The sequence below is a fragment of the Mixophyes fleayi genome, chromosome 3, assembly GCF_038048845.1.
Source record: "Mixophyes fleayi isolate aMixFle1 chromosome 3, aMixFle1.hap1, whole genome shotgun sequence".
NCBI lineage: Eukaryota > Metazoa > Chordata > Amphibia > Anura > Limnodynastidae > Mixophyes > Mixophyes fleayi.
The window spans coordinates 174,841,450-174,866,458 of NC_134404.1; the positions used below are offsets into that span (position 1 = coordinate 174,841,450).

The following is a 25,009-nucleotide window of genomic DNA, read 5'->3' on the forward strand; positions in this document are numbered from 1 at the left end:
ACGAGGAGACAGAGGGACAGAGACTGGCACAAAAATAGGAAGTGGAGAAACTGGCACAGGCAGAAGAAAGGGAGATAGGTGGGGCACAGGCAGTAGAAGGAGAGAGACTGGCACAGAATGTGGAAGGAGAGGCTGGCGCAAATGGGAGAAGGGCAGAGAGGCTGGTGCAGATGAGAAGTGCAGAGAGGCTGGTGCAGATGAGAAGTGCAGAGAGGCTGGTGCAGACGAGAAGGGCAGAGAGGCTGGTGCAGACGAGAAGGGCAGAGAGGCTGGTGCAGATGAGAAGGGCAGAGAGGCTGGTGCAGACGAGAAGGGCAGAGAGGCTGGCGGACATGAGAGAAGGGCAGAGAGGCTGGTATAGATGGGGGAAGAGCAAAGAGGCTGGCGCAGACAAAGGTAGGGCAGAGAGGCTGGCGCACATGAGGGAAGGGCAGAGAGGCTGGTACAGATGAGGGAAGGGCAGAGAGGGTGGCACAGACGAGGGAAGGGCAGAGAGGGTGGCACAGATGAGGGAAGGGCAAAGAGGGTGGCACAGATGAGGGAAGGGCAGAGAGGGTGGTGCAGACGAGGGAAGGGCAGAGAGGCTGGCATAGATGGGGGAAGGGCAGAGAGGCTGGCACAGACCATGGAAGGACAAAGAAGCTGGCATAGATGGGGGAAGGGCAGAGAGGCTGGCATAGATGGGGGAAGGGCAGAGAGGCTGGCGCAGACCAGGGAAGGGCAAAGAAGCTGGCATAGATGGGGGAGGGCAGAGAGGGTGGTACAGATGAAGAAAGGGCAGAGAGGGTGGGCATAATGGGGAAGGGCAAAGAGGCTGGCACAAACAGGGGAAGGGCAGAAATGATGGCATTGATGGGGGAATGGTAAAGAGGCTGGCACAAACGGGAAGGGCAGAAATGATAGAGGAAGGGCAGATATAATGGCACAAACAGCAGTGAAGGTAAGAAAGACTGTATATACAGAAAAGCATAGAAAATTAGAATGTGTTTATCAAGATTTACTTACCTTTAGTACCAGGCTGTCAGCTCCATGTGCATGGGTACCTCTGCTCAGCATCAAAGTGCAGGTGGGGGCCAGGGTACACCCTACAGTAGTACAGCCACCGATCCGCGGTACCTCCTGAACACAGCATGTGTCGGCTGACTGAGAAAAAGCACCAAGAGCACAGCGGGAGCTGAACGGCAAGCGGACCAACCACAGGCCAGCAATGTCCTGACACAGAGCTCCAACCAATCACTGTGAGAAACATCTGAAAACTGTCAGGCAAGTCTCACTGTGATTGGTTGGAGCTTACAGTGTCAGGACATTGCTGGTCTGTGATTGGTCCACTTGCCGCTCAGGACCCCTCTGCTTTTGGTGTGTGAGCTCAGTCAGCCGACAGCAAGATTTCATTCATAGAGAGACCACCATGATGAAGTGCGCCGGTAAAATGGCGCCGGCGCGGAACTTGGCAAAGTCACGCCGGCGCCTATGTAACTTAAAATATTTTACATTTTTAGTTTATACTTGTTTTTACATTGCTTAGGGGCGGGTGGCGCCCCCAAAAGCCCGGCGCCCTAGGCAACTGCCTAATGTTGCCTAATGGTAGCGCCTGCCAGGGGATGGGTTTCACTGCCGTAGCTCTGTAATATTTACTACTCCTACTTTGCTTGCAGCTTTTTTAGAATGACTTAAATTGCTGGTGGGTAGCAACAGGGGAATTTATGCAGCAGCTCCCAATTTATGCTGAAGATATCCAAATCCTACCCCGAAAGACCGTCCATGTTTAACGCGGTGCCTGCATTATTAACAAGTAGCCAAGATAGTATCTGTATCGAACAACTTTGGTAATTGACTAGTACAACCAATCATTGACGTAAAGATGATAATGGAAATAAAGGCGACAACGGCACTATATTGAAGTGCTACAGATAAATAATTGTGAGGTAAACATGAAATAAAAGCTATATTATTAAACAATAACACACTCCCTGAAGTATAATCAAGTGGCAGTCCTTAGTATTCCAGATATTGATTCAGGTTCCATTAGTTTGTAGTAATTATTCAGGTTTATCTGTATTAATAGGGTCCAAACGTCCACTGTTACTTCTTATGTTATATTCACATGGCTTTAGATGTCAGAAAACCGTATAAATTAAATACCGAATGTATTATATATATTTTAATCACTTTAACACAGAGACTAATAAATTCACATTTTAAAATAGTTAAAGTTCCAGCTTGTCTGTGAGTCCTTGAAGTTCACACTACTATGTGACAGCAATTGGCACCATTAACTTCTCCCGATTATTAGTGCATGATGAATTGTGTTCACAGTCTGGAGAGCTGCAATATATATATCATTGATGATAATTATCAACAGTAGATAAGAGTCCAGTGTTCTTATATGCTTTTTATAGCGTGTATATATAATGAGATGCAGTTGCACATGCATGGGGACTTTAGAATTGTCCATGCTCCAAATATTTTATTCAGATCTAATAAATAAAATATTTTGGCATCAATCACACTTATAGATTAGACTGACTTATGCCAATAAATATATAGGACAGTGAAACCGCTAAAAATACTGAATGCATGAATTTCTGGTTAGTATGCATGCATGTGTGTTAGGCTTTGGTAGCCATATTCTAGTAAACATAATAGTATTATTTATTAGGCACAGATAGGGCATATTTATACATTGCATGTTCAAGCTCATATAAATTGCATTGGAGATGCTGTTGGCATTGTGTAATTGATGAGGTTTGTTCTTTAAAAGAAACATGCTTAAAAATCAATATTCTGTAAAAAATTCAATAATTTGTAAAGATCTATTCATGTCCAATGCAGTTGGTATATTTCAACTGACCATTAACCTTCAGGGTGATCATATAGGATAATCCATTAAGCACACTCAAATCCTTACAAGGGTTCGTATAAGAGCAATTTCACTTGGGCCTTTTAGAATCCCATTGTTTTGTGACCACTAGTCTGCAGCGTTATGAAGTGGTGAAATGTTCCGACTGTGAACCTGTAATACCCCATTCATACTGCACCAAAATCCCGGGTTTTTGCCGGGGCGAGCTCAAACGACCCGGGTCTTGGTGCAGTATGAATGGTACAAGTCAAAAATCCTGGGTCTAAAAACCCGGGTCTTCAACCCGGGATTTATCGAGGGGTAATTCCCGGGTCGGACCCGGGTTGCCTGCACTATGAATGGTGCACAGAAAACAAGCTGATTGACTGTCTGCCTGTCTCTGGAGGATGATGTCATCGGTGGGAGCCCGTGGAAGAAAAAAAAAACAGTCACCTTTCAATGACATCACCATTTTTCAGCCAATGAAAACTGCTCTGGTGATGACTCCCACAAATTGCCAGGGCACAGACTTGTGCAGTATGAATGGGGTCAACCCGGGAAATTCCCGGGTCCGAGGTGCAGTATAATGTTTCTGAGCTGGGACGCTCCGAGCCCCGGCAAAAACCTGGCTTGAAAAACCCGGGATATTGCCGGGGCGGCAGTATGAAGGCGGTATTATACCGCTTTCATACTGCCGCCCCGTCAATATCACCATTCATACTGCTCCTCGGACCGGGGAATTTCCCGGGTTGACCCCATTCATACTGCACAAGTCTGTGCCCTGGCAATTTGTGGGAGTCATCACCAGAGCAGTTTTCATTGGCTGAAAAATGGTGATGTCATTGAAAGGTGACTGTTTTTTTCTCTATAACAAACCTATGACTTAATTGCTCAATTGTGCACACTCTGTGCTCTGGTAGCTACACAGTTAACACTTCACACACTGGTATCTAAGGGGTCAACCCAGCCAAGCAATCTATCTTTTCTAAACAGACAGTGAATTTGTTTAGAGCAATAAGAACAGTTCTTATTAACTGTAAGATTTAATATAGAGACAGGCAGACAGCCAATCGGCTTGTTTTCTGTGCAAACCGGGTTGAAAAACCCGGGTTGCACCATTCATAGTGCAGGCAACCCGGGTCCGACCCGGGAATTACCCCTCGATAAATCCCGGGTTGAAGACCCGGGATTTTTGACTTGTACCATTCATACTGCACCAAGACCCGGGTCGTTTGAGCTCGCCCCGGCAAAAACCCGGGATTTTGGTGCAGTATGAATGGGGTATAAGTGAATGATGAGTACTGTTCCCCTTTCACAACAGAGTGCTTCAACTCTTGCAGTGCCGTATGCAGCATTTTGACAACTGAAATGCCTTTTCTACGACGAGAACAATATCCTCCTTTCACTTTAATATCACACTGCATGAGGTTTTGATCACTTCAAAAACTGGTCAGAAAACCAAAGCATTTTAAAACTGGTCACTCACTGGCTGATCCTGCTGCTTATTATTATTATTATTAATTTTTATTTATAGGGCGCCACAAGGTGTCCGTGGCGCCGTACAGGGACAAAAACGAATTACAATACAAGGTAAGACAGCACAGTACAGTAAACATAAAGCACAGTAACTCAGTAAGCTCAATGCACAGCTAGTGAGGGCAGGGGGAGTATCCGCAAATGACGGGGCCCAAAAGGAGGGCGCGGAAGACAGGGAGACCCCCAGAGGGGGGAGGCGGGCCCTCGAGGAGGAGGGCAAAGTAGCTGAAGAGCAGAGTTAGAAGTGGTGGAAACAGGAGGAGAGATGGCCCTGCTCAGAGGAGCGTACAATCTAAGGGGAGGGGTGGACAGACGGAGAAACGCAGGGGAGAGAGGGAGAGTAGAGGGACGAAGGCAGGGAAGGGGAAAGAAGGGGGAGAGGCAGAGGATAAGGTAGGTAGTTAAGTGGGAGACTGGAAGGCTTTAAGAAAAAGGTGCTTAGCCCAAAGAACCGAGCATCGGGTTCAATGTCTAATTTGGCCACATTAATCTGCGCCTAAATTGGATGAAATTCTAATTTTCAGTGGCTCGAGCACTGAGCCAATGGGGTATTGGAGTCACAAGATGATACTAGTCACATACCGTGATCTTCTGGCCATGCATACAAATGTGTCAGTAATGATCTTATCAATTTTAATCAGATTGTTATTGGGCTTTCAGCTAGTTTTCGGTTCATACACCCAGTGATATCAGGCCCATTGTCCGATATCTCTGTTGATATTGTAGTTTATGTGGCCAACATTAATAATGCAATCTAGAATTTGCATGTATTGTAATGCAAAACTCCATACTTCATTGTGTAGATTGTAAAGACATAAGTACTGACTTAAAAGGGTTTATGACCAATTTCAATGTTTCCTTTATATAGCCACTGAACAATCCCATATATTTATGATTCAACGCTGGTTTAGCTATAAAAGCTGAATAGTAATAGACAAAGGTTAGAAAATGTAGACAACATGTAATACCACTTTCACATTGCCCCCTTCGACAATATGAACCTGGGATATTGCCGTGGAGGCAGAGCCTCTCACCCCTGCAAATTCCTTGGTTGACCAGGTTCACACTGAACCCAGGTCTCCATGGCAACATCACAAGAGGAGCTTTGATTGGCTCCTCTTGGGAGGTAAGTTTGTTTTTCTTGTTTTTTTTTTGTTTTTGTTTTTTACTCATTTCAATAACTTTTGGTGAGACCCGGGTTGAGTATCTAATTATCTACTTTCTCCCTGTAATGACTAATTGTTATGTTGTGGAGATGCATTGGCTTCACTGTAAATAACTCTTTTGTTTTTTTATTTCCTAGCAAATTTTATATTGTTTAGTTTGGGAAAAATAAGGCTTTTGATTTCATATTGCAGTGGTTCCCATTAGTTCTCAGTTCGAGGCACCCGTCGGCAGGGGTGGGCTGGACCGGGGGGCAGAAGTGCATCCGGGCCGCTCAGTCTAGCGGCTGTTCGGGCCGGCTGCCTCCCCCCGCCCCCCGCCGTGGATGCAAAAAATTTTTTTATATTACAGGCGGCCGTATCGCGTGCCGCGTCAGCACACAGGCGGCGGCCGCGTCGCCTGTGTGCTGACGCTTCGATACCTCCCAGCCCGCGCCTGCCCTTAGGGCCGCCATAATTTTTTCAAGGCACCCTTAAGCCAAAATAATTACTTATTCTGTTTTTAAGGTAGTTGAGTCAAAATAACATAATAAGTATTTAGGCCCCTTCACCATCACATTATGTCCCTTCGTCAGTTTTATTTTTATTACACCACTGTGCTTTTATTACACTACCCCTTTCATCCCAGTGCTGCCCCTCCGTTCCTTTACTTACCTTTTACTTGGCCTTCTTTTTCCTGTTTTCTTCTCTTTTTCTTGTATCATTTCTTCCAGTTCAGGCTATTCTCTGCGCCAGTCCTCACTGAAAATGTCGGAAGTGATGATGTCATGCCCGACAATCAGTGCGAAGAGAGCAGGGAAGAAGGAGGAAGGTGCCAGACGGCGCCGTCCCCATACTGGTAAGTACTTTTTTTCTTTTTGGCTGGCCGGTGGATAAGTATGGGGTGGCAGACAGAGGGGAGTGCCTCTCAGGGCTGGCGCCTGCCTCGCCCTTGCCTACACCGCTTACCGCCGTCCCTGGCCAAATAGTTCGGGAGCCACTGACATATTGCAATATTTATTTCAACACAAGTAATGGAACCCCCTGTGGTATTAAATTGTGTGATTAAATTATAATATTACTAATTAGTGTATAGTTTTTATCTTTTCTTCAAAACCATTTTAGTTCATTTTTTGGAGATTTTTATAGACGCAATTATCTTTCCTTCCCTTATTTTCATTGCTCAACCCTTTTTGAATAAAAAGCATGGGAAGTCAAGTTTAAAGTGCGCTTGTTAATCCTTCAGCATGCAAAAAAAAAATGCAATGAAACGAGTCCTTACTGCATACAAGAAAAGTTACTGAGGTAGCATAAATGGGAAATATGCACAGAGGTGTATAAGTAGCAGAACAATACATAATGGATACAAAGAAACAGCCATTTTGTTAGATTTAGAGTCTTGCTGTCAGTACACTTACTTATTATTGGGGGAAAATGCAAAACTGTATCTTTTCCATGAATACATAAAAAGTTGCATAGTGTACATAAAAAAGCAATTCACAGATACAAATGCAACACAGTGTGGTAAAAGACATTTAGAAGTGGATACTGTGCATTGTAAACAAATGCAATCATGCTAAATAATCATATTCGTTGAGTTTACATCCAGCAACAAGTTTGCTCATAGCATTTAGAAAAATGTCATAAATTGTAATACTGTGAGTTCTCACATTTTTAAAGGATCTATTTTTGGTGGCACAATATACTTACTGATAAGGCTGTATTATAACATATAATATATAAAGTACGTATTGTCTATGATCGGGATCGCTCAATAATACATTTAAAGCTGTAATGCACAAATGCTTTTAGTTTACAGTAGGGACTAAATCTTTGAAGAACAAGTAATGCCAGCACATTCCAGTTTTGTCTGTTGATAGTATTTTGCAATTCTATCATCGGCCACCAAATCTTTAACTTAAACTCTGTAACACTGTTATCTCTTGATGTTATTAACTCCTTAATATTCTACACCTTGTGGGCAGACAATATTACACAATCTGACGTTGTGTTTTTTAAAGGAACACTAAACCCTACATTACAATTTTTCAGGTGTGAACTGTGAAGGTAAAATATATTGTTCAATATTAAGACAAGAAACAAACTGAGGAAGCTGCTCACGAGAGTTTACCTTACTAGGAGTATGGGGAAGAGGGGAATGGAGATTTTGGGCCTGAGAGAGAGGTATCAGGAGGAGAAGGGATAGGCTTTGGTGAAGAGGTAGGATTGTTTGAACCTTTGGAGGTTGGTGTAGGGTCTTATTGGGTGTGGAAGGGATTTCCATAATAGGGGAAGTGGCACAGGAGAAGTCCCGAAGGTGGAAGTGGACTATTCAAGGCAGGTGATGATGATGAGAAAATTAATGAGAATTGAGTGCCATCAAGAGTGAGAAAGAGACATATTCTGGTGATGTTAGAGAGGTAGGGGTGACAGGAATGAGGTAGAGACTGGATGTTGTGAAGGAGATGGCATTGTCGAGGGTGACACTAAGATAGCGGACATGAGAAGCAAGCAGGGGGGGATTGGGAACTAAAAAAAGTCTGAAAGTGGCCTCATTTAGGCGGGGCCAAATAAATGGTATTCGGGGCCCAGTATGTGTGTGTACCCACTGTGTCTGACCCTGTACGTGTGTGCGCTCACTGTATGTACCTGAGTATGTGTATCCTGTTCTTGTTGCTTTCCCTACCTGTGGCTGCTGGTGTCTTTAGCTCAGTTGCTGTTTGTCTGGATCATGGAATGTTGAGAGTCCTATCTGTAAAAAAAAAAATGGGTACATGAAATTTAGAAAACTCCAATGAGCCCTGGCGTTAAATCAGTAGCACACACGTTTAATAATTAGGCCTCCCTCCAGCCCCATTAAAATAATAGTATTCACATTTGATAAATAAACCTATTTCCCCACCTCCAAACAGGCCCAGCAATAAAAAGTATTTAAGTTTAATAAATATAAACATTTCCCACAACCATCCCTGACATTGAATAATTCATATTCACATTTAATAAATAGCCCTCCTCCCCAAACTCAGCCCCACATTCAATTAATAGCCCCAAACCAACAATAAATTAAAAGTCCTACCTCCTCATCTTAAATTAATAGGCCCCACTATTAAACTAAATTGCTTCACCCATGCCCTCACCCCATTTCATTGCCATAAGCCCCACTGCCCTCAACCCCATTTCATTGCCAAAACACACATAACACACTACATTAACACACACACACTACACTGACATAAGGCCTCCTGCCCTCACCCCCATTACAGTGACATAAGCCCCCTGTCCACACACACTATACTGACATGAGCCCACCACACACACTACATTAACACACACTACATTGACATAAAGTCACCTGTCCTCACTCCCATTACATTGCCGTAACACGGACACACGCTACATGGACATAAAACACCCTCACACTTACCTTATTCCAGCTGTGCTTCCTGCACTGTACACATGGGACGGCATCTGTCACGTGGTACGCGTTCTATGTGACCTTTGTTTATTATTGGATAGGGTGAGGACGAGGCCATGCATGGGGGGCGGGGTTTAAGATAAGTCCCGCGGCCACAAGAAGCAAGGACCAGCCACAATGATGATCCCCCGCTGGCACACCTGATCCGGGGGGAAGTTTAGTCTTTCTCCTTGGTCTCCTCTCCTATGCCTTCTTATTTCTGGTTTGGGAGCACATATCGGTAAATTCGCTTCTCATATTTTAAATGTTACCAAATATTGGGAAAATCCATGTCCACCTCCACTCTTGCAAGTTAAGAAAGAAAAATTGGCTTATTGCTTCTTTGGAAAAGATCACTTTACAATTACAAGGCTAAGCATATATATTTGACCCTTCTTGGGAGCTGTGGTTTACATTTACCTCCCCCAGTTCTTCTACTCCATAACTACTGGATACTCTATAGTAGGTACTCCTTTTACATAGTAATAAATAAGTTAATTTAGCCTCATTATATCAACTTAGCTTATTTTTCCTCTCTTTCCCTTCTAGTTTTCTTTTGACCTTCCACATTAACCCAGGTTGAAAAAGTGTAAAAATTCTAAAAAAAATATATGTAATCACAGGACGCCCCAACCCATGTGTCTTAAAAAGACTGACATGAATTCCCAGTCTATCCTATCAAATACTTTCTCAGCATCTGTAGATCGCCGAATGGAATGGGTATCTTGCTGTAAAGAAAAATGTTTTATGTTGATTCTCTTGGTGGTGTTGTCGTGGGCTTCTCAGGCCAACAACAAAACCTACCTGATCAGCATGTATAATCTTAGAGAGGAGGGTTGTTTGGTCTGTTGGCAATCATTTTTGTGTATAGTTTGATATCTACATTTAGGAGTGAAATAGGTCAGTAGTTGGGACATAGGGCTTAGGGATGTGTCTTTTCCTTCCTTTGGTAGAATTGTAATATGGCCTTCTAGGAATGTTTGGAGAATTTGGATTCAGCAGGAGTAAAGGGATAAGCTGGATTTTAAAATAAGTTATGGTAAAATAGTCTGTTTTAGGGCTTTTACTTGAAAGGGAAGAAAAAACAGCCTGTTCTAATTCCTGAAGGCTGCTTCAGAGAGTCTTTATCTGTCTCTGACAACCTTGGAAATTTAATCGAGTGTTAATAGTCATCAAACTCTTCCCCAGGATACTGCCCCCAACCGTCGTGGCTTATATAAAGATCAATGCGTCCCTGTCGGTACCAGACAGGGTTGCTCATTATAACCCCTAATGTTCATCTGCGTGGAAGCCCTTGCAAGAGCAATTAAAACCAATCCTAACATTTCTGGAATTAAGGTAGATGATAAGAAATTTAAATTGGCACTTTTTCCTGATGATTGACTAACGTCATTCTCCTACCCTGTATCCTCGCTTCCTAACTTAATGAATGAATTTCAAAATTTTTGAAATCTCAAATTCCAAAATCAATTTTTTAAAAATCTGTAGCTATGGACCTAACCATCCTCACCCAGTAGCTTAAGGAATAGGTTCTGATTCATTAAGGATCTTAACTTGAGAAACTTCTTATTTCAGTCTCCTGGACAAAACCATGTTACAATGCAAAGGGTGCAAATTAGCATTCTGTTTTGCACATAAGTTAAATATTGACTGTTTTTTCATGTAGCACACAAATACTTGATAACTTATTTGTACACTGAAATTTAAAGTTGATATTTGTGTGCTACATCAAAAAACAGTCAGTATTTAACTTATGTGCAAAACAGAATACTAATTTGCACCCTTTGCATTGTAACATGGTTTTGTCCAGGAGACTGAAATAAGAAGTTTCTCAAGTTAAGATCCTTAACGAATCAGGCCCTAGATTTTCATTTATCTGGCACCAGTCTTGTCTTAAATATCTTGGAGTTTGATTAACTAAAGACCTCTCTCAACTCTCATTCTCACTGCTCAGCTATCATTTCGTCCTTAAAGACTGACTTTGAAAAATGGCATTCTAAACGACCATAATGGATTGGTAGAGTTAATGTTATTAAAATGAACACACTTCCTAAAATCCTCTATATGATCCAAACTCTTCCCATTACCCCAAAATGGCTCTGAGACATTCAGGATGTGATAAGACATTTTATTTGGGGTAAAAAAAATCTCCCCAAATTCAACTAGAAATTTTATTCACATGCAAACACTTAGGTGGGCTCCAGCTCCCAGACATATCTAGTTATTACAACGCTATTATGCTAAACAGAATCTTGCAATGGACTAGGGCCAAAGAAAGTAAACAATGGATCTCTGTCGAAGAACAATTCCTACACCTCCTGATTGAGATTGTACCCTGGTTGTCAAGCCAACCCTCTCTTGATCACCCAACTATGTCACCTACAGTAAATAGTTGGAAACTGTTACGAACCTTGCCATACCTCCTCAAAAATTACCCCACTTACCTCCTTCTTGGCAAATCCGGAATTCGTTACTGGGACTCGCCTTCGCTCTTTCAAAAATTGGTATCATACTGGAGTCTTCAGGTTGGGACAATTGGTTGATCCGAAAGGTGTCCGTCCATATACTGGCATACAACCTAAATGGGAAATGCCTAATACTGACTTCTGGAAATTCCTACAAATTTGCCATGTTTTACAATTCGTTAAACAAATCCAACTAGTATATAGAGAACTTACTGAATTTGAGACCCTATGTACATCTGTCTCTAAACCCTCCCACACAATTTCAACCATATAGATTCCTTTTAGAAAATTTCAGTCAGTTCCCAATTTCACCAAACAATGGGGACGGGAGTTAGACACACATCCCCAGAGGAATGGCAGAAAGTATTTCAAATCACTCGTATACTCCATTAGCATCTCTGTAGTAGAGACACAATACAACATCTTAATTTGTTGGTACAGATATCGGAGGTTACTTTGGAAGATATACCTGAATACTTCCAATGTCTGTTGGCGATACTCTAACGCTGTAGGAAGTTATTTACACATCTGGTGGGTTTGTCCCAATCAGGCCCGGCGCTCCCATTAGGCAAGGTTAGGCACTTGCCTAAGGCGCCGGGCTCTGGAGGGCGCCTTAGAAATAAAATTACTTTAAAACTGTGCGGCGACCGCTGACCATACCTTTCACGGCCGCCGCACAGCTTCCGATAAGTCCACGGGGAGGGGGGAAGGGGCTACGGATCACCATCGCCGCCTCTCTGCTCCGTCTTCTCTCCTCCACTCACTGACTGTCGGGCGTGACATCATCATCACGGCCCGACAGTGTCAGTGAGGGGAGGAGACGGAGCAGAGAGGCGGCAGTGTTGAGGCAAGGTAAGGAAAGACGTGGGGAGGAGGGCGAAGATTTTTATAAAGTGCCTGCGAGGCGGGGGGGGGGGGGGGCGACGATTTTTAAACTGTGTCGGGGGGAGCAACGATTTTGACAGTGCGCCTAGGGCGCCAAGGACCCTAGCACCGGCCCTGGTCCCAATATAATGAAATTCTGGATAGATGTTGTGAGCATCACTAAAATCATTCTAAATTATGAAGTTCCTTTAGACCCTACCTTCTGGCTAATTAATTTGTTTAAAATTCCTATAAACATATTTAAGAAGTACCATATTTCCCCATGTATAAGACGCACCCATGTATAAGACGCACCTTAATTTTGGGGCATAAAATTAAAAAAAAGATGTATTGCGTGCATATCAAGTTTTTAGCAAATAGGAATACTTTCACTGCAGAAGATGCTGCTTTTACGGTATATTACAACATGCAGGGGCAAGTAGAAGGCTTGTCTGATTTTAGTCAGAGATCTCGCATCTAGAGGAGCAGCGTTTACAATAACAAGTCCCACATTCAGTGACAGGACCGCCACTGCACAGTGTTGTTGACAAGAGACAAGTCATGTAGACATGTCCCAAGTGTGTCTACGTGACTTGTCTATTGTCATCGATGCTGTGCAGTAGACAAATAGACTGGGCTCATCGGAAACTATAGGCGGTCATCGGAACGGTTGGTCACGTGACTGACAGCTCAGAGACAGAAGAGACTGTGGGAGGTGCCTGAAGCACCTTTTACATTAATACCGAAACTAGGAAGCTCAGAGCGAGCTGATCAGTTCTGCGGGGACTCCTCTCTCTTATTCTCACACCTCAACAGGGGTCATCTTCTTCATTCTGGGCTTGGAGGTAATAGCGCTGGCGCTGTATAAGATGCACCCAGTTTTTAGACCCAAAGTTTTGGGGAAAATGGTGCGTCTTATACATGGGGAAATACGGTAGTTACTAAATCATTTAAGCAACGCTGCTAAGGTGGCGATTCCTATCCGATGGGCAAGTCCTAATCATCCAACATTCAAATAATTGTTGTTCTCGAATAGTCTACTATATGTGAATGGACGGTTTACTTTCCTCTACAACCGACAAAACTTCAGCATTTAATGCCACCTTGTTCTCCTGGTTGGAGTTCAAACTATTGACTACTATAAAGATTATATGTTCATGACAAATAGAGATCATTGATTGTAAATTTATCACATGAACACAGGACATATATTACCTTACACTATCTTACTCATTAAAATCCTTTGTTATACCATACAAATCTTCAAAGGCCAATGAACCTTTATTAAGTTTGAAACAAATATCTCTATTAAATAAAAGATGTTTGTGTGGGCATTATCATTGTTGAGTATATGTTCACATTTGCATGTATAATGCATTTTATGTGCAGAAAGTGCATTACTAACTGTATTTGGTTATGGTGAGCTTTTCATTCATCAGTATGTATTTAATAATTATTTACAGTGAATTGTTTAATTGTAAGCCCTATTTAAGTTGGAACAGTATACAATTCTTGCATTTCAGGGTGCTCTGCCCTTATTGAGCTATGCATGTACATACCACTCAGAGAGCACAAATCTCTGTAAAATCATGTTCATCTGTGTTGGGTTAATATGGAGTGGATTGCTAGCGCACACAACACATAAATATGGAGCGATAGTGTACATTTAAAACCCCTGCAAAGCATGAATAGAAAAGTCAACTATGGATTTGGAGTCAAGCAAAAATTCCATTTTGCAGCGCTGTACAGACGATATGTAATCATTCCCATTTCCTGCCCTACTGGAGATTAAAGTCACACACACACACAGACACACCACATTCACCACTAAGGTCAGCTGGTACCCCCTTTACACTATATTTACACCTTGTCCATAAACACTTGCTCTCAGGGCCAAAGATGGAGTAATCCATATTGTGGGTAAGCAAAGTCTCCCTGGCACTGCTTCTGAGAATACCAGGGGAAAGTTTATCGCTGAGGAGATGGGGGGGGGGGGTGGTGTTATGAATAAAATTGATCAGGTGGAGTTTTCCATGATGAAACGTGACTGTGAAGGAGAAACGTGGTTTCCCTTTTGCCAGGCAGCATTAGGGAGCTAGAGTTTAATTTTAATGATATATGTAGTAGCTGACAAATGACCTGTGAGGCTTTTTTTGTCCGTGTTGATTAATGAGGAGGTAGAGTAGATATGTAAATCTAATAGCAAGCTAATGAAGTGGCACAAATTGTTTAAGAATTGAGTGTCAAAGGTTTGCCTAACTAGAAAATCTTTTCCAGTTGCTCAAGAAATATATTAAACAATTCACCGGGGACTAGCACTCTTGACAAAAGTGAAGAGCGAGAAATGCCCACATTTATTATCCAGCACCTTATTACTGATAAATAACCAGATAGTTTAATAATATTTCCTCGGTATTGGGTAAAATCAAGCAACAAATAGAAGCAATTAAAATGTAGCACTTTTAACAGCGTATACATAGTGACACGTGTAACCATTGAAGAAGAATTCCTTTTATCTTGCTCATTGCAAGATTGTGTAATTCCAGCATAAACAAAGTTAATGGTTGATCAAAGATGTGAGCTGTTCACTTTTTTCCCTTTAGTCTAGTCACTAGTCTTTATAAATAGCGTATAAAGAGTCTAGAGGTAAAATAGAGATATTGCCCACTCACCAGAATTTAAAAGAAACAGTATTTTTCTTTTAAGTATATTTTGTAGTCCAGTGTTCTCCCCAGCACCCATTTTCTGGGTGCTCCACCCGGCAGTTTTTTCTTGCCACCCGGCTCTCGGAGCCCAGCAATGTCCTATTATAATATAATACACCATTGTTTCTCCTATTATAACAGGCACTGTGTGAGCCCTACATTTAGCAGTGTGTGTTAGACCACTGACTACTAGTCTGACCAGTCCTGGCAGGTGTGGGTAATAACCTCCAACATTTTTCAAAATTATTGCAAAGTATTACACTGCCCCCACCTGGCTGGCACTTTTTTGGGGAGGAGGACACTGTAGTCTGCCACACAGAACCATATAGCATCTGATTTCAACCAACAGTATCCATCTCCATTGTGATTCTTATCCCTGCTTTCAGCAAGGCCTTCTGTGCATTTCTTTAGGGCTTCGAAAAAGCAGCACAGATCTATGAAAATTCTGTTCCGTAAACTCTCTTCCCATTTTAAAAATTCCTTAAGAAACTCCATCACTACTTCAGTAATTGTGTTAAAACCAAAGGAGCACAGCTGTGCTCATTATTTTTCTACTTTGTAAAAGTGTTACTTTAGTGTAATGATGCATTGTAATCAATTTATTCCTATTTTCACTGGTGTTAAGTTCTAAACATTGAGCAGATAGGAAAATAGTGCACGGCAGATTGATCACAACACTTATATACACACATACACTCCTAAAATCACCTGGGGGGGATATACTAACAAGCCATGTTGTTGACTGCAACATTCAATCAAGGATCATACATACATACATACATGAATGATGTACATGCTGACATTTAACCATATATGTAACCTGCATTGTTTGGTCTGTGTTCACTCCATTGATAACTAATCTTGGGAACCTGTTAAAATGGGGATCTTAAATACCTGCATGGAACACTGATTATTATAATATTAATGATGTTGACCCTTTTGCAAAAACTTGACATATTAAAAGTGAAACACAGAGCATGATTGGGGCATCAGGTGTTCTAGGAAGCGTTTGTGTACGGACAGTGTATTCACCATAGGGATCAATAATTGCAAATATTTAGGTTACCGCGATGAATGTAAAGATTTATAGTATACAGATGGCTAAACACCTGTTAATAGTTAATTATGCTGCCCTTTTAATTCTTCTTGTGAGATCTATGGCATTGTAATTATTGATACTAAAATAATATATAAAAATAAAAGTATAAATAAGCAAAATGAAACCAAACACAGGTTGTGAATTACTTGAAGTAATGTTTATGCTTTGAAGAAAAATAGTGTTGTCACAGCACATAAAAACGAAGCACGTACAAGCGAGAACTGGAAGGCACCCAAAAATATAGGGCAATCAAAATGTCAGTTATAATTACTCATTAATACTTAATTATAATTAGTTTTATCCTAATGCTCATATGTCATAATCATATACTTTAAAAATGTCTGAACTTTAATTGATTTGAGCTTTCCTTAGAATGAAAAAATCAAGAACTTTGCCCATTGGACAATAAACAGATCAGCTTCTGGAGAGAGATACAATGAGTGTTACTGCTCCTTTTATAATCAAAATGTAGATGTATACAAAGATATACGCTGCCAGCCACACATCTTTTTACACTAAGATGAGTGGCAACAGCTTGATGATAAATGTATGTAATTGTATTAGTTATCTTTGCAGTCTTTAATGTACTCCCACCCTTTATAAATACGTCATTTCATAAATTGGTTATAATAACTGCTATTCAGTGTAATTTTCATGTGACAAAAACAAATTTGATCTTATCTTGCTTTTCTGTCTTACAGCATAGAATTGATGGAGCGATATCATCATGCCAAGGTTCCGCCGAAGAACATGCATCACATTGGGGATTTTCATTTTAATCGTCTGTTCTATTATGATGGGCCTGAAAACATTGAGACCTGAAACAGCTGTGTTCGGAAGTCCATTTGGACTTGGCCTTTTACCTCAATTTCAAAAAGTCACTGTTGTTCTTAAAGAATCTGGGAATAAAATAAGTGCTCAAGAAGTCACTGAAGCACAGGCAAAGGCAATAGTTTCACCAAGCTTTGCTGTTTTCAATATGGGTGAATTACCAGCTCCTAATTATAACATTCATATTTTCTATTATACGTGGTATGGGAATCCACAGTTTGATGGTAAATACATTCACTGGAACCATGATCTGTTAAAACATTGGGATGCCAAAATTGCTAATAATTACCAAAATGGAAAACACAATCCTCCTGAGGATATTGGAGCTAATTTTTACCCAGAATTGGGGCCATACAGCTCCAAGGACCCTTCTGTTCTTGAAGCCCATATGAAGCAAATGCGATCAGCGGCTGTAGGTAATGTCTTTCAGAATGTAATTATTGGGGTTTTTTGGCTATTATGACCTTTACCAATTCCCTGTTCTTGTCAATTCGATCTATAATTTTGTTTTAACAGTGGGCAAAGCCCTTAGGGTCAAATAGTGCCAGTGTCCAGTGGGTGATTGCTACATGTTTATAAGTGCTAGATAAAACCTCAGCAACTAGTGTTCCAGCTAACAGCTACCGACATAAACTTTTAGACCAGATGGCAAGAGGTCCTGTAGAGCTAGTCACGCTGACAGGTACTTGGATACCCCCAGCTCTTAACTCTAGCATAGTAACAGTTTGTGTCCGGCTGGCTTATCACAGAGGTAGGAGGCAAATAACCAGGACTCAGCATATCAGGTACAAGCCAGAGGTCATGGGTCAGTAGCAAGCAGGTTAGTCTGGGACAGGCCAAAATATCAGAGCGAGTTGCACGCAGGGAGAATCCAAAAGACAAAGCCAAAGGTCAGTGGCAATCAGAATTACACCAAGGTCCAGAAATAAGCCAGGGGTCACAAAAGAGATCGATCAAAATTTGGGCAGAGTATCGATAGGACATTGGAGCAAGTCAGCAACTGTGTGGCACAAACGCTATAAGTGGCAGGGAGGCAAAGCCTATTCTTTCTTAAATACATGAAAGGACCAATTGGAAGCAAGGGTACACAAGCTGTCATAATCAGCCTCAGAAGGCTGTTAGTTAATAGCACTATACTGAAAATAAGAAAAAAAATCTTTCTGTTATTTGTTTTTTAAACATACATTTTCCCTCTTTTCTATATAAGATCAATATACTGTGGATAATGTAGTACAATACAATCAATTAACAACATACTAAAGGACATCTAGAGTGTTTTTTGGATACAAATATATATATACCTCTCCACATCCATTTTCTGCAATTGAGGCTGACAGGGCAAGATTGGTGCCTCTAGTGAATTGCTTTCAATAAGTTTTTGATTATCAAATGCTATTGAGATTATTGCTGCTATTTTGAAACTGTTATATTGTTTTTATATGTGTGTTTTATGTAAAAAATATTTTTAGATTAAATGATAAATAATTTATTAAATCCTCTGCTTCTGTACGCGATTACATACTATTTATTAGTGGTGTTTTGCAAGTTATCATCATCACTTATTTATATAGCGCCAACATATTCCATAGTGCTTTATAATTGGGATGTGTTAATATTATCTACTAGAGGTGGTTTGTATTTACTATGGTACATGCCAATATTTAGGTACTATCTTTCCAGTTCCTCCCTTTTTGTACAGTATTCCTTCTGATAAGGATCTGCTCCCCCTCTCAATCACTCTCCACTCAGTCTATGACTCTTTCAGTTTATTACTGTCTATCAGAGACCATCCCTCTCACTCCTGACTGCTGCTCTCTGTCTAAGGTAATTCCTCTTCCTCTCAACTGCTGCTCTCCTAGAATCTCTAACTGCTGTATTCTAAATGCTTCTTCCAAGCTCCTCCTCCCCACTGCATGCTGGGAGATGCTGTTCTCTGCCTGCAGCGGAGGTATCTAAAGTGCATGTGCGGCCTGCTCAGGTTGCTCGGTCGCCAGTGTTACATACATGTTGACCGATATCAGATGATACGATGGAAACCAAAAAAGGGCTAAGATTCTGGTGTATATTTCTTGTACACCAGTTTACTGTTGGTACAGCTATTTAAGGACACTGCATTTCAAAGCCTAAAATGGTCAATATAAAGAATTGATAATATTTGTCTACTAACAATTGCACATCAAATACTAAGCCTCTCTTTTGGTACCCTATATATCCATTCAGCATATTTTCCCTTATTCCATTTTAAGTGTATTTAAAAATTCAGGACATAATTTATTAGTTGCAAAAGCCAGACTAGAGTTCCAGGGTGTGAATAGCTGGATAGAGAAATAATGTCTTGAGTGGTAATTTATTGTTTTAGCCTGTTAACAACCTGATTAAATGTTGTCTTGGTCAATTTAAATAGATTGGGCAGACCAACACAATCTGCTCAACATCTCAGCCTGGGGAATCAATTTGTTATGACAAGAGTGAGCATATACTTACACCAAATGTTAGTAAAAGGTTGCATAATCCTAAATGTTTTGGTAGGCTACTAGATACTATGCTCATCCACATTTGCAGTCTCTTGTGTTTAGTAAGTGCTGGGCAGGCAATATGGATTAAAAAATAAATATCATAGTACAAAACCATACTGTGAAAATCTTCAATGTTGAAATAGATAATAAAATAAAATAAAATTCAGGTCAGCTTGAGACCTAGTTGTTTGACTATGACTCTGGTTTCTTGTGTGACCACTGCTGTGTGCAATTGTGTATGCTAAGGAGACTACATTCCTACTGGACTTTTTCCCCACAAATATTTAGCTGTCACAAAAAAATTTGTTATATTTATATTCATATTGATTCAATTAAAAAAATAAAATAATTTGTAGTGTCCCGGATTGGCCACGAGACACTAGGTGACAATTTTTTTTTTTAGTCAAAGTACCGCTCGCTTTTGTTCGCACCCCATAGAGGTTTGAGCAAACGTGAGGCTTACTTTTTACCATATAAACTGTAATTAAGGGCGGCCGCGATGTTCTCGGGAACGTCGCGGCCAATTGAATCTGCCCCTATGAGGGTTGTGTTCTATCACCCCCAGGTCCATACCAACAATTTCTTGAACAGTTCTCTGCATGGTTCCCTCATTTCCTATTTTCTAACATCCCCACCTTCATCTTGTGTAATTTTAAACATCCCCATTGATAATCCACATTCCACTTGTGCTTCCAAACTACTTTCTCTAACTTCCTCCCTTGACCTCCTCAAGTAGACTAAGGGGTAAATGTATGAACCTTCGGATTCTTCAACTCCGGCGAGTTCAGCGTCTTCAGCGCTTAAATTTAAAGCGGCGCTGCCTTGTAAAGGGAGACTTCCCTTTACAAGGCAGCGCCGCTTTAAATTTAAGCGCTGAAGACGCTGAACTCGCCGGAGTTGAAGAATCCGAAGGTTCATACATTTACCCCTAAATCTTCTCATCAGGTTGACCACTGCCTTGGTCTTGTTTTCTCCAGACCATTTTACGTTTCTGATTTCCTTAACACTCCTTTCCCCCTCTTGGATCATCAACTTATCAGCTACAAGCTCTTGCCTAGTACTCTAATCTCTTTGCTGTCTAACTCTATTCATTTTCAACAGTTTTCCACCTCTCTCCAACACCTTCTCTCCCCTTTTTCTACATTCTCCTCGACTGATATGGCAGTACCTCATTTTCACCAAATCCTAGCAACAGCCATTGATCAAGTGGCTCCAGCAACTGTTCTTAATTCGTGTTGACTTCGATGTCAGCTGTGGCACATTAAAACATTGTGAAACCTTCAAAATCTTTCTTTTAGAGTAGAGAATGTCACTAGAGTAAATCTGGTACATTTTACTCACATATACTGCTATCTACCACTCATATTGAAATGCTCTGGACACTGCTAAACAAACATACTTCTAATCTCTCATATCTGCTCAGTCTTCTAACCCCATATGCCTTTTAACACATTTAAATCTCTTGTCAAAGCTCACACCCCTAACCCTCTGGCTACTATCTGTGTCCAAGATCTTGCTTCCTACTTCAAGGAATGGTATTGTGGCAACAACCAGCTCAGTTCCTTCCAGCATCCTCTAACGCCACCTCTTCAATTGATGCCACAAATGAAGATGAAGTATCTACTAGTTTCTTTTCTTCCTACTCTACCACCTGTGCTCTTGATCCCATACCCTCACAAATATGTAGCTTGCTGCCTAGGTATGTTCTTTGACTCTATCCTTTGTTCCCCATATGAACTATATATTTAAATCTTGGTACGTGCACCTAAAAAACATTTCCGGAATACACACGTCGCACGGAAACTTTAATTCATGCACTCATGCATTGACTATTGCAATTCAGTCCTTAATGGTCGTCCCCTCATCCCTACAATCTGTTTGCATGCCGAGACTAGATTGGTCATCAACAAAACTGCACCAGCACACTCTTCCTCACTTGTCTCAAAATATCACAACACATCTGTTCAACACAAGACCTGCTTCTCTCTTCCTCACTTATTACCTGCTCCCATTCCTGGTTGCAGGACTTTTTTCGGGCTGCTCCCACTTTGTGGAATTCCCTCCCACGCACAATATGACTTTTCTCTAGTCTTCAAACCTTCAAGCTTTCTCTGAAAACCCACTTCCTCAGGCTAGCTTATAAAATTCCTCAACCACCCTCTTAACCTCCCTATTACCACCATTTACATAGTTCACAGAATGCAGCAACCCTTTGCTGTGTGACTGGATCATACAGTGCATTAAACATTTTTTAACTTTGCAATCTGGCTGTACCAATATGCAATATGTAGCACTTAACCTCAAACTCCCATTGTCCCATAGGTTGTAAGTTTGCAAGCAGGGCCCTCTTACCTCTCGATCTGTCTGTATTACACAGTATTGTTTTATTGCTATGTTTTGTTTTTTTCAATTGGAAAGCACTACAGAATTTGCTGGTACTGTATAAATGATGATATATGCTTCTTGAGGTTTATGTTGTGCCTATAAGGGTCATACCTCTAAAGCTTCATGACTGTGACATGATATTTACGGTGACGAAGGAATGGTGACTACAGGATTTATAGAAATAAGCCTCCTTTAATTCTGCCTTCATTATTTGGGTGAGGAATAAATTACATTATTTCTAGGTTCTTATGAACAGTAAGGATTTAAATGACTATAAAATATTTTCCAAAGTGCCACGCCACATAAATGGCTTCAAAGTTAATTGGGGTGACATGAAACTCATCTTAAACCATACATTAACCTCCTGCTTTGCAGTCTGCAGTCACCAGGTTTTCCTATCATTGGAACAGTATGAGAAGTTGAACTGTATAAGGGCATAACAACAGTTTGAAAATATTAAGTGCCCCGGAAATTGTGATCCATATTTAAAATTAAAAGTGTTTAATGACCCATGCTGGCTGATCTGTAATAAGTACATCTGGCTGGAATACAACGTCTCTGTCTCTGCTCATGAGCTCTGGTTGTTCTTATAAGTTTTAGTTTTGAATTATTTCTAATTTCAGCTACTGATTTGAGTTCTGTCAAGGAATGTTCAGTATGCTTTAAAATTACTTATATTACAAAGCTTTGGAAGTCATTTCTAAGCACGATTGATCTGGCCTCTGATGATGGTTCAATATGTGACTACAACACATATTTTTAAATGTGTAAACAAAATATTTTATATAGTGTTTTTGAAAATACAGAAAGTGTGGATATAACCTCCGGAAAATCTTGCCTACACAAAAATAGTTTTTACTTTGTATAATATACATACATACATACATACATACATACATACATACATACATACATACATACATACATACCATTGCCCTGCAAATGAAAACGATTATGGACCTCCCATAATTTTGAAACCAAAAACTGGGGACATCCATGTTATGATTTTTTGCGAATATATATTGTAAAATAAATGCAATAAAACATATAGGCTTCCATCTTTACCTATATTATTTAGAAATATGTATAAGTATTGCTTGTAGGAACATGTTCTCAGGATGGTCCTGGGAAGCTGGAAGAACATGGAAGCCTTAGCCATGCATTTATGAAAATGTTGTCATGCATATAGATCAGCATATATAAATGCTGATCATGTTGGCAAGGTAGAGGTTTAATGATAGAATACAAGGTGAGTCCTGACTAAGGAAGTGGAGTATACCAAGGTGACTCTTCGACCAAATGGGCTAGTCAAAGGAGTTTTAATATGAATGGGCACTTACAAGCTGGTCAGTAGCTTGAAGGCGAGGAAGGATTGACGGCATCTTTGTGATGAGTTTAATGCATGTGTGAAACAAGTGGGGGAAAAGTCAAGATAGACAGGTTAAAGAATTATGTTAGGTAAAGCAGAGCCGTAACTAGGCAGGTGCGGGCGGTGCCGTCGCCCCGGGCGCAAGCCCAAGGGGGCGCATTAGCCGCCCGCTACCTGCCTCTGTGCCCAGGCTCAATCACTGCACACAGCGCTCTTACATCCATCTGCCTCTGCCTGCCTGACGAGAAACAACCTATTCCCGGCATCGGCGCTGTAGCTGCGGCTGAGCGGCTTCCTGCTTTGGCATTTGGAACGCAAGTTTGCATTCCAAATTCCGAACTTCCTGTCAGTGGAACGCACATGCGTTCCATTGACAGGAAGTTTGGCATTTGGAACACAAACTTGTGTTCCAAATGCCAAAGCAGGAAGCCGCTCAGCCGCAGCTACAGCGCCGATCACCGCTGATGACCACTGCTAGAGAAAAGTAATTTTTACAACAAACTGCTCTTATAAGAGCATAATTCTCAATTCTATTCCATTCCACTACCATTCTCACTCATCCCTTCCACCTACTTCCTCCATACCCAAACTCCTATTTCAGCCCACTTATACACCACTTCCACCCACCTCTACTCCCACTGAACTCACCAGCACCTTATTTTACTTAACCTCTCTCTATTTCTCAACTATAAATTTAATATTAATTTCTATTTTATAATACACATATTTGCAAATTTATGATAATCCAAATGCATCAGAAATATAGATAGAGTTATAGATCTCTCTCTCTCTATATATATATATATATATATATATATATATATATATATATATATTCATGCATCCGGCTTATCATGCATTTGCAAATATGTGTAACAGAATTTTTTCAGTAGCCACACCCCCATATTAGGTTGGCCACACCCACTTGGCAAATGTCACTCCCACTTAGATGGGGGGCGCCGGTGTCCTGTCTCGCCCAGGGCACTAAAGTGTCTAGTTACGGCACTGAGGTAAAGCATCAAAGTTGGTGACATACAGTGAACAGGATGTAAGAGAATAAGGATTAAGAAGGGTAGGTAGTAGGATGAGCAGGAGAAAATTGTAGACTTTATTTTCAGTGTCAGGTTCTATTAGAAAGAAGGTGATTGCCTGAGTAGGCAGACAGTAGGAAAGGATACCTATTCAACCACCCTATACATTTGGAAATGTGGCTGAATTGTAGACCACCATGGGACTGAAGTTGTAGGAGAAATAGTGTCAGTCAATGAGCAAGGTTTCATTAAGGGCTAGTGGGTTTGAAGTGTACAAGAGGAATAGAACATGAATGGCAGTTTGTTGCACATATGTCATAGATTACGCACTGATATGTAGCGGGGAATGAGGGCCTTATTTAAAGTTAGACGCAAATTCAACTAAAGAATGCAAATGTGCACCTAGACAAACAATGTTGCAATGCAGAGATTATAAATGCCTGCTTTTGCATATAACATGCATATATGCTGCAACTCTATTTAAACACTGCAATTGAGGGTTCAGCTAGGAAGTTCCCCCGTCCCCCTATTTCTAAATCTGTCAGCACATTTTAAATTTGCATTACCACCCTAAACCACCAATGCAGTGCAACACGGTTTGGCCAAGCTGCAAAATTGCACCTCCTATGTGGATTTAACAACAAGAGTCCCTAAATATACCAAAATAGAGATGAAAAATGAATTTCGTTATTAGGATAAAAAGGATCCTCTGATTACCAAAGTTCTCACCTCTTTAGTTTCTCATTATCTGACAGACAGATAGTGATTACATA

General features: G+C 40.9%; 1 protein-coding gene across 2 annotated transcripts in view; it reads left to right on the forward strand.

Annotated features, from left to right (window-relative positions):
• MANEA (mannosidase endo-alpha) overlaps positions 1 to 25,009 on the forward strand; it is a 34,349-nt gene that overhangs the window by 998 nt on the left and 8,342 nt on the right. The window contains exons 1-2 of one of the 2 annotated variants that reach the window (XM_075202794.1): positions 6,278 to 6,376; positions 16,806 to 17,351. In XM_075202794.1, coding sequence (XP_075058895.1) covers positions 16,832 to 17,351 — 520 coding nt within the window. In that variant the 5' untranslated portion in view covers positions 6,278 to 6,376; positions 16,806 to 16,831. Of the gene's footprint in view, positions 1 to 6,277; positions 6,377 to 16,805; positions 17,352 to 25,009 lie in introns of those variants that run through there. The other variant, XM_075202793.1, reaches the window with a different exon arrangement.